The sequence below is a fragment of the Cucumis sativus genome, chromosome 2, assembly GCF_000004075.3.
Source record: "Cucumis sativus cultivar 9930 chromosome 2, Cucumber_9930_V3, whole genome shotgun sequence".
In the NCBI taxonomy this organism is placed as follows: domain Eukaryota; kingdom Viridiplantae; phylum Streptophyta; class Magnoliopsida; order Cucurbitales; family Cucurbitaceae; genus Cucumis; species Cucumis sativus.
In genome coordinates, this window is record NC_026656.2 from 24,804,566 (window position 1) to 24,820,368 (window position 15,803).

Here is a 15,803-nt window from a genome sequence, read left to right on the forward strand (position 1 = left end):
TCCTCCATGATTTGCCGACTTGTTATTTTGTAAATAATCCTGCGTTTAGACACTAAAAACGGGATAAAAGCAGACATAAAGCTTATGTAAAATATGTTTCTAAATAATTATGTATTTACAACATAAATTACACACTTTGGCATACTTACCATGCGTTTTGGTCCCATTATTCACCTTGATGTATGTGTCATCTAATGCACCAAGACATTTCTACAATGTACAAAGAACTGTGAATTAGCTGAACATAATTGGGAGCCATTGAATTATCGACTTGTTTTATAGAAAGCATACCTCGAACCACCTTCATCGGGGATCTGTGCAACTATTTGTCATTATTAGTTGTGGTTTCTTCAATAACTCGTCATGAAGGCATAAAACTGCCAACAAAACTATGTCGAAATACCATGAAATAGTTTCACCGGACCGCAGGAACTCCCTTTGAACCACACGATTCTTCATGTCGTACGCTAGTATGTGGAGGAACGTGTTATGGAGAGGGGTTATGAGAGGTTGAAATGGGAACCACCTTATCCCCCTCTTATGGTAAATTAGTCCACTTCTAAACCTCATAAACCCCCCAAACCAGCAGAAGAGATTTTTTCAAAAATAGAAAAATTGAAAATATCATTTAAATTTGATTAAACAAACCAAAAAAAAAAAAAAAAAAACAATGGGTAAATATTTTTGTCGTTGTAGTTTTTACCATTTTTCATAAATTAAATGTAGAATCAATAGTGCAGTTTATATATTGCAAAGATTCGTAATAGAGGTGAATAAAAACCGGCTATCTTCAGTACAACATTCTCTACTTCGTTCTTCCCGTCTCTTCTCCACTTTCTCTCCAGATCTCTTCTCTGAATCCTCTCCTTTCACATGGCCGCCTGCCTTGCTCCGTCGCTCTCCGTATCTGGTATATCCAATCTTTCCTCTCTTCGCATACCACTTTTAGGTTTTCATTTTCATATGCATATTCATTTGATTCTGCGTTTCTTTCCACTGATCAGCTTGGAAGTAATTATCGCCTATTCTTAGGCTTCTGTGATAATCTATGGAAACGGATGGGTTTAAATGGACAAGAGTTTTGTATTCAATTCTCTGTGGAAGTTTATTATGTATGCCCCCGCGATGATGAATTTTGGATTTTTAATTAATGTTGATTTCGATGTAGTTATAGCTATTGTAGAAGTTCTTTTTTTACTGTTGGATGATAGATTGTTGGGTTTTTTTTTCTTTGTCCCTCGTTTTTAACGAAATATTTTCTTGGAAAGTACTCTAGAAATTGAATTTCTGGATGAAAATTGAAGGTGGTAATCTTGATTGCCTTTTGGAACTTGGGTCGTTTAAAGTTTTAGTTCTATTTCTCTTTCGTAGCTTATTTGTTTTCAACAAGGTAATTCAATTTTCCTTTCTCAATCATTTCTTATGTGTCTAGGGGGATTGATCAAGGCCTCGGATCTCTCTTCAAAGTCAATTTCCTTTGGGCAAATACCAAAACTCGCCATCCGGAGGAAGTGTTCGAAAACCAACCACAAGTTATCAGTCCTTGCTGAGTACAAGTACGTGATGTAGTTCATTGAAGAAAGCTTATTAAATTTAATTTTTTAATGGTTGAAGTATTGTGTTCTTAGTAAAGTCACATAGGCTGTATTTTTGGCATGAATGATAACTGGGGTGGATATAGTGATCAATCATTTCGTGTTGGGCTTCTAAAGTTTCATGAATCTGCAATTATTTCAGACAGCTGGCTTTTTGAGCGATTTTAGTTTCTAAAAATTCAAGTTAGTGGAAGGATGGATCGTATTGCTCAGCTGCAATACAATCGAACATTCTTATGAGGAAAGAAGCTGCTGTTCTTTTCTAAGAAAAAATATATCGTTTCTTTTTGTTCCTTTCTAGTAACACACACACACACGTATATAATGAGAATCAACCTTTCGCTGAGAAGAAAATGAAAGAATACACAGACAGCTAAAAAGCAAGCCCAGAGAAAATAAAGACCACAAGAGAAAGGGCTTCCACTTCTGTAAAATAACACCTATCGAGTAATTAAAAAAGAACCTTCGTAATTTGAGTCTAAAAAGGAACATGATTCTGTAGTACAATTCAGATTTTTGGAGATGATTCTGTACAACAACTTGGCAGAAGAACTTTGGGGCACCCTTGGGGTAATGCACCTGGTGCCGTAGCTAACTGAGTAGCTCTAGAAGCATGTGTACAAGCTTGTAATGAGGGACGTGGTCTTGCTCGTGAGGGTAATGAAATTATCCATGAGGCTAGTAAATGGAATTATGAACTAGCTGCTGCTTGTGAAGTATGGAAGGAGATCAAATTTGAATTTGAGGAAATGGATACTTTGTAACTTGGGTCTCTTTCCAAACCTCTAAACACCATTGTTTCCTCCTACTGGAAAGGTCCCATTGTAAAGCACACATCCTGACAAGCCACAAGAAAAGACCATTTTTCCTTGAAGGTGTAAAAATAAGGACCTGCTTAATCATCTTGTTCAGGTCTTTATGGCAGACCAACTGAAAGTTGAATGTCTCAAAAAAATAACTTCACAAGAGGGTGCGAAGTCGCATCTCTAAAGGAAATGGTCGAGGTCTTCCAGGCCTTCAGGTAAAGAATACAACATAATGAGGCAATAAAAAAAATGCCTCTTTCTTTTTTTTTTGATAAGAGACAAGTATATTCATATAACAAAACAGAACAGCCTAAGGGCGAGGGACAAGAGGGCCCTCCCCGGAAGAAGCTAAGTAACTAAGAAATGATAGCCTTCCAATTATTGAAAATCATAGAAAGGCTATAATTACAAAAGTGTTTGGTGTAATTCGTACTCCACCAAGAAGCTGTTTGTTGAACCACAATCCAAAAAGAATCAAAAGAATTAAATCTATCTTCAAAAATTCTGCTATTCCTTTCTTTCCAAATGCACCACAAAAGGAAGCGAGTCGCGCATTTCCATAGGATGTTTCCTTTAGGGCTATAACCTCTAATGTTAAGACCTTCAATCATCCAACTATCAATCTTGCTAGGAAGACAAAGCTCCAAGTCAAAAATACCAAACAGAGTGTTCCAAGCTTTTTTTGTGAAGAGACAATGTAGAAATAAATGATCCAAGGTTTCCTCATCTTTAGAACATAGGCAACACATCGAGGGGCTAAGCAATGTGTTCTGAACTTTTTTTTGTAGCTTCTCATGGGTGTTGAGGCTTTTGTAAGCAAGCGACCATAAGAAAAACTTCACCTTATTCGGAGTTTTATTCTTCCAAATATGACGAATCAAAGGAACAGCAATGGAGGGAGATCTCTTAGTTAAGTTAAGAAAAGTATTCTTCGTAGTGAAGTTGCCATTCATGTTAGGAATCCATTTAAGACTATCATTCCTTTCAGTGGGGGCCCAAGAATGAAGAATTTCTAAAGCTGAGGCCGCATTGGCAATCTCGTTATCGAGCATATTTCTTCTAAGGGCCAAATTCCAAGAATGAGTAGCAGTACACCAGCATTCAGCCACATAAACGTCCTTATTCAGCGCCAAAGAGAATAAGTTAGGGAATTTTTCTGCAAGTGTTTCCGCGACACACCAGTTATCCTTCCAAAATCTGATTTTTGTTCCTTCTCCCAAAACAAAAGCAGAAAAATTAAAGAATATCTCCTTGTGCTTTAACATACCAGCCCATAATCTGTAAGATTTTCCCCTGTTTGGATCTTTGGTAGACCACCCATTCTCCTCTAGACCATAGATGGCCACAATTAATCGCCTCCATAATGAGGTTTCTTCCTTACTAAACCTCCAAAACCATTTAGTCAGAAGAGCAATATTCTTTTGCCTAAAAGAGCCAATCCCAAGACCACCATAACAAGTTGGGGTGGAAGTGCAGTCCCATTTGACGAGGTGAGCAATTGGATTCGTAGACCCTCTTGTCCAAACAAACTTCCTGATCATCTGTTCCAATCTATTAATAACACCAACTGGAGCTTGAGCAAGGGAGAAAAGATAACAAGGGAGGCTATTGAGAACTGATTGCACCAGAGTTAGTCTACCCCCTTTGGAGAGGGATACATTCCTCCACCTATCAAATTTATATCTGAATCGCTCTTCAAGAGTGTTCCACACCTCTTTTCTATTATGACCCCCTCCAATAGAAAAGCCCAAATATTTAAAGGGAAGACTATCAACCGAGCATCCCGTAGATTCACTAAAAGGGAAGACTGATGATTGTGAATGGATAGTGAAAACTGAAAAGGAAAGTAGTGTACTCAAATCTTAAAACTTAAATAGGTTTTACCTTCCTAGATAAGGTATTTTACTTTTTACTGTAATGAATATCCTAGTAGTGTTTTTTGTGTGTTTACCCAACCCCTTGCCTTTAGGCTGTTGTCTCCTTTTTAATAGTTTATTGAGAAAACAATCCCAAAACGAATTCTGCTGTATATAACTTGAGGGATTCAGGTATAGTGAAGCATGCCTCATTTATTTTTGAGGCAAGAGCCATACTTTTCTTAGATTTTCAAGCTCAAGACAACCTTTTTTTGGTTCTACTTTTAAATTTAAAGAAATTCTATTGCAGATGATAAGGTGAATTCCATCCTCCTTTCCCCTACTAGAAGTCCAAATAATTTTCTACGGTTCCATGGGTTTTAGAACAAGGAGTAAATTGGAATAATATTCTTTTTTAACCCTACATAATAACATTTCCTTTCAAGCGTGCATGGCTTTAAATGGAAAAAATAAAATAGAATAGAAGCAAGCTCGTATTTATTTCTTTTTTATTTTGTACAAGGGAAGAGACCATATAATTAAGAGATAGTGTTAAAATACCGATTGACCCAAAAAATTAAGTTAGTGGACCGAGGTAAATTTAATATTTTATCATCTATTTCTCCATTCACTTGTAGGATTGAAATACGTAGATGACCCAATAAGTGAAAATCAATATTAGTTGGGAAGGAAATAGCATGTGGGGTTTGAACACAGGATTTTTTGGGTTATCGGCTCAGTTACCATGTTAAGTTTAATAAAACTATTTTTCTTATTGAGTATTTGCAATTTAGGTCTTCTTATATGAGAGAAAAATCTTTTACAAATATGGGAAAGACTGATAGGCAATAATGAAAATATTTGACAATAAATATTTATACACAAGTAGTATTAAATTCCAAGATTTTCTTATAGCTCTTTATACATGTATATATTGTGTATATATTGTAGGTTTTCAATTTTACAAATGAATTTTAGTAATTATGATTGTCTACTACTCATAAAATGATAGTTCATTATATACATTTGTTTACTCCTGAAGTAGCTCTTCCATCTGGGTACTTGAAAGAAAGTATTGGATGTTTTTTGGATGCGTTTGCTACTAATTCCTTACTGTTCAAACTTCAATATGGATAACAAAATTTCATTGATGAGGATTCATTAAAACAAGAACCCAACAAGGCATCCTCAAGACAGAAATTAATTGCAAGAAGCAAGGACTGTATATTGTGATAAAAGGAGAAATGAGAATAGATGTCAAATCCAAACATTTCAGGATCAAGTGGTGCCCATGGGTTAGTTTTGTATATTTTGACTTTGACAACGCAAGGCCAAAAACATTAAGAGGGTTGGATTGAGAATCGTCAAAACGAAATGAGTTTTGTATTACAAATCAGGTCCAAAACATTTGATCTAAACATGAGTTTTAGATTACATTATATTACAAACCCATCCCATTATGGGTCACCAAACACCCCCTAATTTCTTGATTTCACTTAGTCATTTTAATAGTAACAAACTTCTTTGTAAATCTTCTTGTTTCTTCCTACGGTTCTAGATTATTAGAAAGGTAAGTTCAGCTTAGCCTTGTAGTGACCTGTTTGGAAAGTTATGTAACCTCTTCTAAGTTTTGAAAGCAGCCCAATTCTATTTACTCCAGAGATTTGTTCCCTGTGAAGAAATTGTTCCTTTATTTTCTTCCTAAAGGATAGTTGGACTAATAGTTACGGGTTTGTTTTTTCTGTTACAGTGATGGTGGTAGAAGTGGAAGTGGAGGTGGTGATTTTGTTGCCGGTTTTTTTCTTGGGGGTGCTGTATTTGGAACCTTAGCTTTTGTTTTTGCTCCCCAGGTGATTAAATGTTTGTCTAAAGTTCTTTCTCCGGGAATGTGACCATTCTGATTAAGCTAGGGTATATTTAAATGTTCGCTGGAACATGTCTGTTTAGATGATTTGATGAAGTCAACAATTTCCTGTGAAGAGTCATTTTCAACTTTATATGCAAAATCAGAAGGCTAATTATTTCTTTGCCCATCATATGTTTTGTTGTAGCATTTGGTTGCATAACTTTATATGAATTTCAGAAATGGCATGCGTCATTAGCTGCTGTTTGTTAGTTATAGGAAAATTACAACTCCTCGATGTGCTATACTCTGTTTTTTTCTTAATCGTTTTAGACTGAGTTCTATGGTTTCTCATAGGTTCAAATTTTATATATAAGCTTTCTCGTTTCTGTTTGTATGGACATAATGCAGATGAGGAGATTTTTACTAAATGAAAACGAGCATGGTTTTAGGAGGGCTAAGCGTCCAGTATACTACGACGAAGGTCAAGATGGTCTTGAGGTAACTATAAATTATAAGTCCTCGAACTCTGATAGAGGTGTTTATTTAGTCTCTTAACTATCCAAGGGATTCGGTTGCATGTATACATCGCTGAGTGGATATGAGTAGTATGGAGTGATATTTTATTTTGTTGAATGGATTGTTTGTTAAAGGGCGACCAATCATCCCATGTTTGTCAAATAGAAAAAGAATTGAAAATGATATCTGTAAAGAGAGTAAAAGTTGATGATTTGTTGTGAAATGCAGGCAACGAGAGAGACATTGAATGCAAAAATAAAACAATTGGGTTCAGCGATTGATAATGTATCATCACGTTTGAAAGGTGGAAAAAAGAAACCACCTCTCCCAGTTGAAGAACCTGATCGGTGGGCTCAAGGTGTGTAAAAATTCAATTTCAACATTGTTCCACAAAGCCTTGTTTTAAAACTCCACCTTAAAGACCATATATGTTGAATTCATGTCGCAATATGCCACAACTCTTAATTGCAACTTCTTTTCTGGATTCATCAAGGTTCAAATCGATTGTTACTTACAGATAAATTAGAATTTGTTATATATATTTGAATTCAATTTTTTTTTTTTGGAAATTAGTAGTGCATTCAGAAGTTTAAATAATTGAAAAAATGGTATAAAGATTTCAAAGAAGACGATCACGATTTTTCAAGTAGGGTCAAATTACAAATTTGCTTCTTATCGTCGGGATTAATGAACAGGTGTGAATGAGAGATTTTGGTTCGATCACAATTGTGATTTCATTTACTAAATTAATGACAATGTGCCCAAATTGAAAAATCTCGATAATGCCATGTGTCCTCGTATTAACCATTGTATTAATTTGGTCAAGTTAAATGTTAAATTTGGGTTAAAGTCTAATTGAGTTAAAAAAAATAGGCTTTAATTTAGTCTAAAAGGGCCAAGTCTAGTGTAGTTGGGCATGTGAGCTAGATCCATGGACAAATCAAGTTCACATCTACAAAATTTCTATAGATAAAGTTCTCTTCATTTGTAGTGATCGGAAAAATTTACACTCCAGACCAGATAGATTCAGAGAGAATACTCTCAATAATTAGAAGACTTTCTAATTCGTGAACTTGATCAATCTTCAAAACTGACAAGTTAGATTTTTGACTTCAAAAACATTCTGTCAAGTTTAGAGATCGAACCATAACAAAATTAACATCAACTTGGCATGTCAAGACATCTTTACCTCTCATCTCTCTTGTTATTCTAATCAACAAATGGCACCAAAGAAAGTCGCATAGAAAGCTATTGTTGCATTGGACCTGTCACCTAGAGTCACCCAAAGAGGATCATGTAGGAACAAGAATAAGGCTTTGTCCTTAGAAGAAAAGTGAGGAACATCTAACAGAATCTCCTAAAAACAAAATCATCGTAATCTTTTGTTTGACAACTCTGCTTCTAATGGATCGAAGAAAATCACACTTTGATGACAAATGTAACAGCTTAGGCAATCATAACGAAAATGGAGAGAAAAATAAATCTCCTAATAGAAGTGTCAAAAAGCGAGATAATGAAATCTGTCTTCTTGAGAGATTAAAGGCAGGATCGAGAAATTGCCAAGTCAAGTCAAACCTCTATTATCAAAGCAAACGATAAAATAAAAAATTGTGTTAAAAGGCTAACTATAACACATCACCTTTTTTGCCTCCTTGTCGATCGAGCAACTACCGAATATGATCAAAAGCTCCATAAGGGCTTAGTATGGAGGATTGGTACTGAGATCTGTTATGTATTCCAGGTTGTTTACTAAGAAGATCAATAACTTAAAAATGATGGTTGGGTACTAACCTCCAATGTTCTAACAGTTCGATGGAAGAGACAATTCAAAGCTAACACATTGCTCATTTTATTAAAATACGTAAAAATGAAAGAAGTAGAGAAGACCAATTGGTCAGACAATCGTTCGTTCAAAGTTGAAAGAGAACATTTTCGAGTAGTACACTGATTTTGAGCTCGAAGTGATTGACAGTTGGAAATAATGAGAAAGAGAGTTCATGAATCACTTTTACAGCACCATGCATACCATAAGTATAATGGAGCTGACAAATAAAAGGTAACGAAAGAGAAAACGAGTCATTGACTACATCGGCTCATAGAGAGCTATGAGTTTCAAGGTATGCATTAAAAACTTTTCTTTATTTTACCGGCAATAAAGTCCTATACATTTGGGAGGATTTTAATGATGATAGATTTGAAATTAATTCCATTCAAAGATCCAAGACTTGAATTCTACGTTTTTTCAAAAAGAAAATCTCTCATTCCCGATCAAATACTGAATGATTTTGATAGAAAAATGAGTAATTTCCAATTTTGCTCATAAATCTTTTTATAAATCTCTTTATAAACTTTCTCCTCAAATATCTCTCATTTAGTTATTATAAAATTTAATTAGTTCAACAACTTTGATTACTATTGAATGACATTGTTTAGGAAATAGTTCTTATAGTTAATTATATAACAAATTAGCTTTCTCTCGTTCTACCCGCACCCGGTCTCACCTATATGGCCTTTTCATGGTCTCGATCCTTCGCCGTGGAAGGAGGGGATGAGTCAAATCCTAGGGCTAGAAGGTATCCTCTCACTCACTTTCAGGTGGGGATACTTCATCCTCTTTTTCTTCATACATTCTATGAAATAATGTCTTTCTCACTAGTCCTCCACCAACTAAATCATGAGTTTGCTCCTTTGTTCATTGACTTTGTACCAAAAAAGTGAAGCTATTTCTCAATCACGAAGAAGGAGTTTTTTGAGTGTTAGAGATTCCAAAAAGAAGCAAGAAAAGAGGATAAAGGATCAATCTCTACCTACTGAATAAGACGAGAGCAAAAGGTTTATTATCAGTTTGAAAGTGAAAAAGTATACACCAAACCAAATACATAATAACAAATTTATGTTTATATGGATTACCCATCAAAGTATATGAATATATGAGTAAAGACATATTAATATTTAAATATGTGATCATGATATAGAATGTCATATTGTTTAAAAGTATAAAATACAGTATAATTTCACCAACAATATATATTATGCATTCCGTTAAATATCGTGAAACTAATATGAAAATAATACTAGTTGTCATCGTCTAGCATGTAAATACAGTGTAACTCCAACAACATCGATGTTTACACCAATAATATGTTTGGAATTAAAAGTTAGCATTAATTAATAATATGAAACATTATTTTAATTAGGTAGGCATATTCTTTTATTAGTATAATAAGCAGCTGCTTTTATTGACTTTCCAACTTTCTTTTTTGTATGCCGTATTGCTTACATTCTCAAGAATTTCAAGTTCTATTAACCATTATGATTGAAACTAATAAACATTATTAGTGTCTATCAATAACAATTTTATAGACATTGATAAAATTCTATCAGTTTTTAGTAGTGATATATTCTGTAAGTGTTTTTGTTCATTTTGCTATATATGAAAATGTCCGAAAACTTGTCAAACATGATAAAATGGACAAAATATTTACACTTCATCACAAAATCAAATGTAATGAGTTTTTGTTTAGTAGATTTTTTTCTTTGACACAGAAAAAAATCCCAGGGCCTAGGGGTCGGGTGGGGCTCGTTCGTGGTGCACAACGCTTGCGCCAAAAACGGTCCAAAAATGGCCAAGGCTTTACCTACGAAAAATCGGCCGATTTTTAACGTTGTGAAAAAAGTCCCGAAAATTCACAGATAACTACTAGGTGGCCTCACTTTGAGTAATATTAAAGTTTCTTCCCACAAAAACCGCTCGGAGATGCCCCCGACTCACTTTTTATTTTCGTCCCAATACTTTTCTTCCAATGGTTTAGTTGTGTTTCTTTGATATTGTGGAACCTATTTAGACCGATGATAGTTGGCGGATAGGTGTGAAAACCCGTCTATATTGCACCCTGTATGACACAGAAAAAAATCCCAAGGCCTAGGGGTCGGGTGGGGCTCGTTCGTGGTGCACAACGGTTGCGTCAAAAACGGTCCAAAAAGGGCCAAGGCTTTAGCATACGAAAAATCAACCCATTTTTAACCTTGTGAAAACAGTCCCGAAAATTCACAGATAACTACTAGGTGGCCTCACTTTGAGTACTATTAAAGTTTCTTCACACAAAAACCGCTTGGAGATGCCCCCGACTCAGTTTTTATTTTCGTCCCAATACTTTTCTTCCAATGCTTTAGTTGTGTTTCTTTGATCTTGTGGAACCTATTTAGACCGATGGTAGTCGGCGGATAGGTATGGAAACCCGTCTATATTGCACCCTGTATGACACAGAAAAAAATCCCAGGGCCTAGGGGTAGGGTGGGGCTCGTTCGTGGTGCACAATGGTTGCGCCAAAAACTATCCAAAAATGGCCAAGGCTTTAGCCTACGAAAAATCGGCCGATTTTTAACGTTGTGAAAAAAGTCCCGAAAATTCACAGATAACTACTAGGTGGCATCACTTTGAGTAATATTAAAGTTTCTTCCCACAAAAACCGCTCGGAGATGCCCCAGACTCACTTTTTATTTTCGTCCCAATACTTTTCTTCGAATGGTTTAGTTGTGTTTCTTTGATCTTGTGGAACCTATATAGACCGATGGTAGTCGACGGATAGGTGTGGAAACCCATCTATATTGCACCCTGTATGACACAGAAAAAAAATCCCAAGGCCAGACGGGTCGGGTGGGGCTCGTTCGTGGTGCACAACGGTTGCGCCAAAAACGGTCCAAAAATGGCCAAGTCCTTAGCCTATGAAAAATCGGCCGATTTTTACCTTTGTGAAAAAAGTCCCGAAAATTCACAGATAACTACTAGGTGGCCTCACTTTGAGTAATATTAAAGTTTCTACCCACAAAAACCGCTCGGAGATGCCCAAACTGAGATTTATTTTCCTCCCAATACTTTTCTTCCAATGTTTTAGTTGTGTTTCTTTGATCTCGTGGAACCTATTTAGACCGATGATAGTCGGCGGATAGGTGAGGAAACCCGTCTATATTGCACCTGGTATGACACAGAAAAAAATCCCAAGGCCAGAAGGGTCGGGTGGGGCTCGTTCGTGGTGCACAACGGTTGCGCCAAAAACGGTCCAAAAATGGCCAAGTCCTTAGCCGACGAAAAATCGGCCGATTTTTACCCTTGTGAAAAAAGTCCCAAATATTCAAAGATAACTACTAGGTGGCCTCACATTGAGTAATATTAAAGTTTCTTCCCACAAAAACCGCTCGGAGATGCCCAGACTCACTTTTTATTTTCGTCCCAATACTTTTCTTCCAATGGTTTAGTCGTGTTTCTTTGATCTTCTTGAACCTATTTAGACCGATGGTAGTCGGCGGATAGGTGTGGAAACCCATCTATATTGCATCCTGTATGACATAGAAAAAAATCACAAGGCCAGAAGGGTCGGGTGGGGCTCGTTCGTGGTGCACAACAATTGCGCCAATAACGGTCCAAAAATGGTCAAGGCATTGGCCTACGAAAAATCGGCCCATTTTTAACCTTGTGAAAAAAGTCCCAAAAATTTACAAATACCTACTAGGTGGCCTCACTTTGAGTAATATTAAAGTTTTTTCTCACAAAAACCGCTCGGAGATGCCCACACTGAGATTTATTTTCCTCCTAATACTTTTCTTCCAATGTTTTAGTTGTGTTTCTTTGATCTCGTGGAACCTATTTAGACCGATGATAGTCGGCGGATAGGTGAGGAAACCCGTCTATATTGCACCTGGTATGACACAGAAAAAAATCCCAAAGCCAGAAGGGTCGGGTGGGGCTCGTTCGTGGTGCACAACGGTTGCGCCAAAAACGGTCAAAAAATGTCCAACTCCTTAGCCTACGAAAAATCGGTCGATTTTTACCCTTGTGAAAAAAGTCCCGAAAATTCACAGATAACTACTAGGTGGCCTCAGTTTGAGTACTATTAAAGTTTCTTCACACAAAAACCGCTCGGAGATGCCCCCGACACAGTTTTTTATTTTCGTCCCAATACTTTTCTTCCAATGGTTTAGTTGTGTTTCCTTGATCTTGTGGAACCTATTTAGACCGATGGTAGTCGGCGGATAGGTATGGAAACACGTCTACATTGCACCCTGTATGACACAGAAAAAAATCCCAGGGCCTAGAGGTAGGGTGGGGCTCGTTCGTGGTGCACAACGGTTGCGCCAAAAACTGTCCAAAAATGTGCAAGGCTTTAGCCTACGAAAAATCGGCCGATTTTTAACCTTGTGAAAAATGTCCCAAAAATTCACAGATAACTACTAGTTGGCCACACTTTGAGTAATATTAAAGTTTGTTCCCACAAAAATCGCTCAGAGATGCCCAGACTGAGATTTATTTTCCTCCCAATACTTTTCTTCCAATGTTTTAGTTGTGTTTCTTTGATCTCGTGGAACCTATTTAGACCGATGATAGTCGGCGGATAGGTGAGGAAACCCGTCTATATTGCACCCGGTATGACAAAGAAAAAAATCCCAAAGCCAGAAGGGTCGGGTGGGGCTCGTTCGTGGTGCACAACGGTTGCGCCAAAAACGGTCCAAAAATGGCCAAGTCCTTAGCCTACGAAAACTCGGCCGATTTTTACCCTTGTGAAAAAAGTCCCGAAAATTCACAGATAACTACTAGGTGGCATCAGTTTGAGTAATATTAAAGTTTCTTCCCACAAAAACTGCTCGGAGATGCCCCAGACTCACTTTTTATTTTCGTCCCAATACTTTTCTTCGAATGGTTTAGTTGTGTTTCTTTGATCTTGTGGAACGTATTTAGACCGATGGTAGTCGACGGATAGGTGTGGAAACCCATCTATATTGCACCCTGTATGACACAGAAAAAAATCACAGGGCCTAGGGGTCAGGTGGGGGTCGTTCGTGGTGCACAACGGTTGCGCCAAAAACGGTCCAAAAATGGCCAAGGCTTTAGCCTACGAAAAATCGGCCGATTTTTAACCTTGTGAAAAATGTCCCAAAAATTCACAGATAACTACTAGTTGACCACACTTTGAGTAATATTAAAGTTTTTTCCCACAAAAATCGCTCAGAGATGCCCAGACTGAGTTTTTATTTTCCTCCCAATACTTTTCTTCCAATGTTTTAGTTGTGTTTCTTTGATCTCGTGGTATTTAGACCGATGATAGTCGGCGGATAGGTGAGGAAACCCGTCTATATTGCACCCGGTATGACAAAGAAAAAAATCCCAAAGCCAGAAGGGTCGGGTGGGGCTCGTGCGTGGTGCACAACGGTTGCGCCAAAAACGGTCCAAAAATGGCCAAGGCTTTACCATACGAAAAATCGTCCGAAAATTCACAGATAACTACTAGGTGGCATCACTTTGAGTAATATTAAAGTTTTTTCCCACAAAAACCGCTCGGAGATGCCCAGACTCAGTTTTTATTTTCGTCCCCACACTTTTCTTCCAATGGTTGAGTTGTGTTTCTTTGATCTTGTGCAACCTATTTAGACCGATGATAGGCCGCGGATAGGTGTGGAAACCCATCTACATTGCACCCTGTATGACACAGAAAAAAAGCCCAGGGCCTAGGGGTCGGGTGGGGCTCGTTCGGGGTGCACAACGGTTGCGCCAAAAACGGTCCAAAAATGGCCAAGGCTTTACCATACGAAAAATCGTCCGATTTTTAGCCATGAGAAAAACGACCCGAAAATTCACAGATAACTACTAGACGGCCTCACTTTGAGTAATATTAAAGTTTTTTTCCCACAAAAACCGCTCGGAGATGCCCAGACTCAGTTTTTATTTTCGTCCCCACACTTTTCTTCCAATGGTTGAGTTGTGTTTCTTTGATCTTGTGCAACCTATTTAGACCGATGATAGGCCGCGGATAGGTGTGGAAACCCATCTACATTGCACCCTGTATGACACAGAAAAAAAAGCCCAGGGCCTAGGGGTCGGGTGGGGCTCGTTCGGGGTGCACAACGGTTGCGCCAAAAACGGTCCAAAAATGGCCAAGGCTTTACCATACGAAAAATCGTCCGATTTTTAGCCATGAGAAAAACGACCCGAAAATTCACAGATAACTACTAGACGGCCTCACTTTGAGTAATATTAAAGTTTTTTCCCACAAAAACCGCTCGGAGATGCCCAGACTCAGTTTTTATTTTCGTCCCCACACTTTTCTTCCAATGGTTGAGTTGTGTTTCTTTGATCTTGTGCAACCTATTTAGACCCGATGATAGGCCGCGGATAGGTGTGGAAACCCATCTACATTGCACCCTGTATGACACAGAAAAAAAGCACAGGGCCTAGGGGTCGGGTGGGGCTCGTTCGGGGTGCACAACGGTTGCGCCAAAAACGGTCCAAAAAATGGCCAAGGCTTTACCATACGAAAAATCGTCCGATTTTTAGCCATGAGAAAAACGACCCGAAAATTCACAGATAACTACTAGACGGCCTCACTTTGAGTAATATTAAAGTTTTTTCCCACAAAAACCGCTCGGAGATGCCCAGACTCAGTTTTTATTTTCGTCCCCACACTTTTCTTCCAATGGTTGAGTTGTGTTTCTTTGATCTTGTGCAACCTATTTAGACCCGATGATAGGCCGCGGATAGGTGTGGAAAACCCATCTACATTGCACCCTGTATGACACAGAAAAAAAGCACCAGGGCCTAGGGGTCGGGTGGGGCTCGTTCGGGGTGCACAACGGTTGCGCCAAAAACGGTCCAAAAATGGCCAAGGCTTTACCATACGAAAAATCGTCCGATTTTTAGCCATGAGAAAAACGACCCGAAAATTCACAGATAACTACTAGACGGCCTCACTTTGAGTAATATTAAAGTTTTTTCCCACAAAAACCGCTCGGAGATGCCCAGACTCAGTTTTTATTTTCGTCCCCAAAACTTTTCTTCCAATGGTTGAGTTGTGTTTCTTTGATCTTGTGCAACCTATTTAGACCGATGATAGGCCGCGGATAGGTGTGGAAACCCATCTACATTGCACCCTGTATGACACAGAAAAAAAAGCCCAGGGCCTAGGGGTCGGGTGGGGCTCGTTCGGGGTGCACAACGGTTGCGCCAAAAACGGTCCAAAAATGGCCAAGGCTTTACCATACGAAAAATCGTCCGATTTTTAGCCATGAGAAAAACGACCCGAAAATTCACAGATAACTACTAGACGGCCTCACTTTGAGTAATATTAAAGTTTTTTCCCACAAAAACCGCTCGGGAGATGCCCAGACTCAGTTTTTATTTTCGTCCCCACACTTT

The 15,803-nt window shown here is 38.0% G+C and overlaps 1 protein-coding gene across 1 annotated transcript; it reads left to right on the top strand.

The window, feature by feature from the left end:
* The first annotated feature begins 749 nt into the window (after positions 1 to 749).
* LOC101222662 (hypothetical protein) lies at positions 750 to 7,175 on the top strand. The gene is made up of 5 exons (XM_011651788.2): positions 750 to 910; positions 1,433 to 1,556; positions 6,008 to 6,107; positions 6,512 to 6,601; positions 6,848 to 7,175. The coding sequence occupies exons 1-5, from the start codon at positions 874 to 876 to the stop codon at positions 6,983 to 6,985; spliced, it is 489 nt and encodes a 162-aa protein (XP_011650090.1). The 5' UTR covers positions 750 to 873; the 3' UTR covers positions 6,986 to 7,175.
* The last annotated feature ends 8,628 nt before the right edge of the window (positions 7,176 to 15,803 follow it).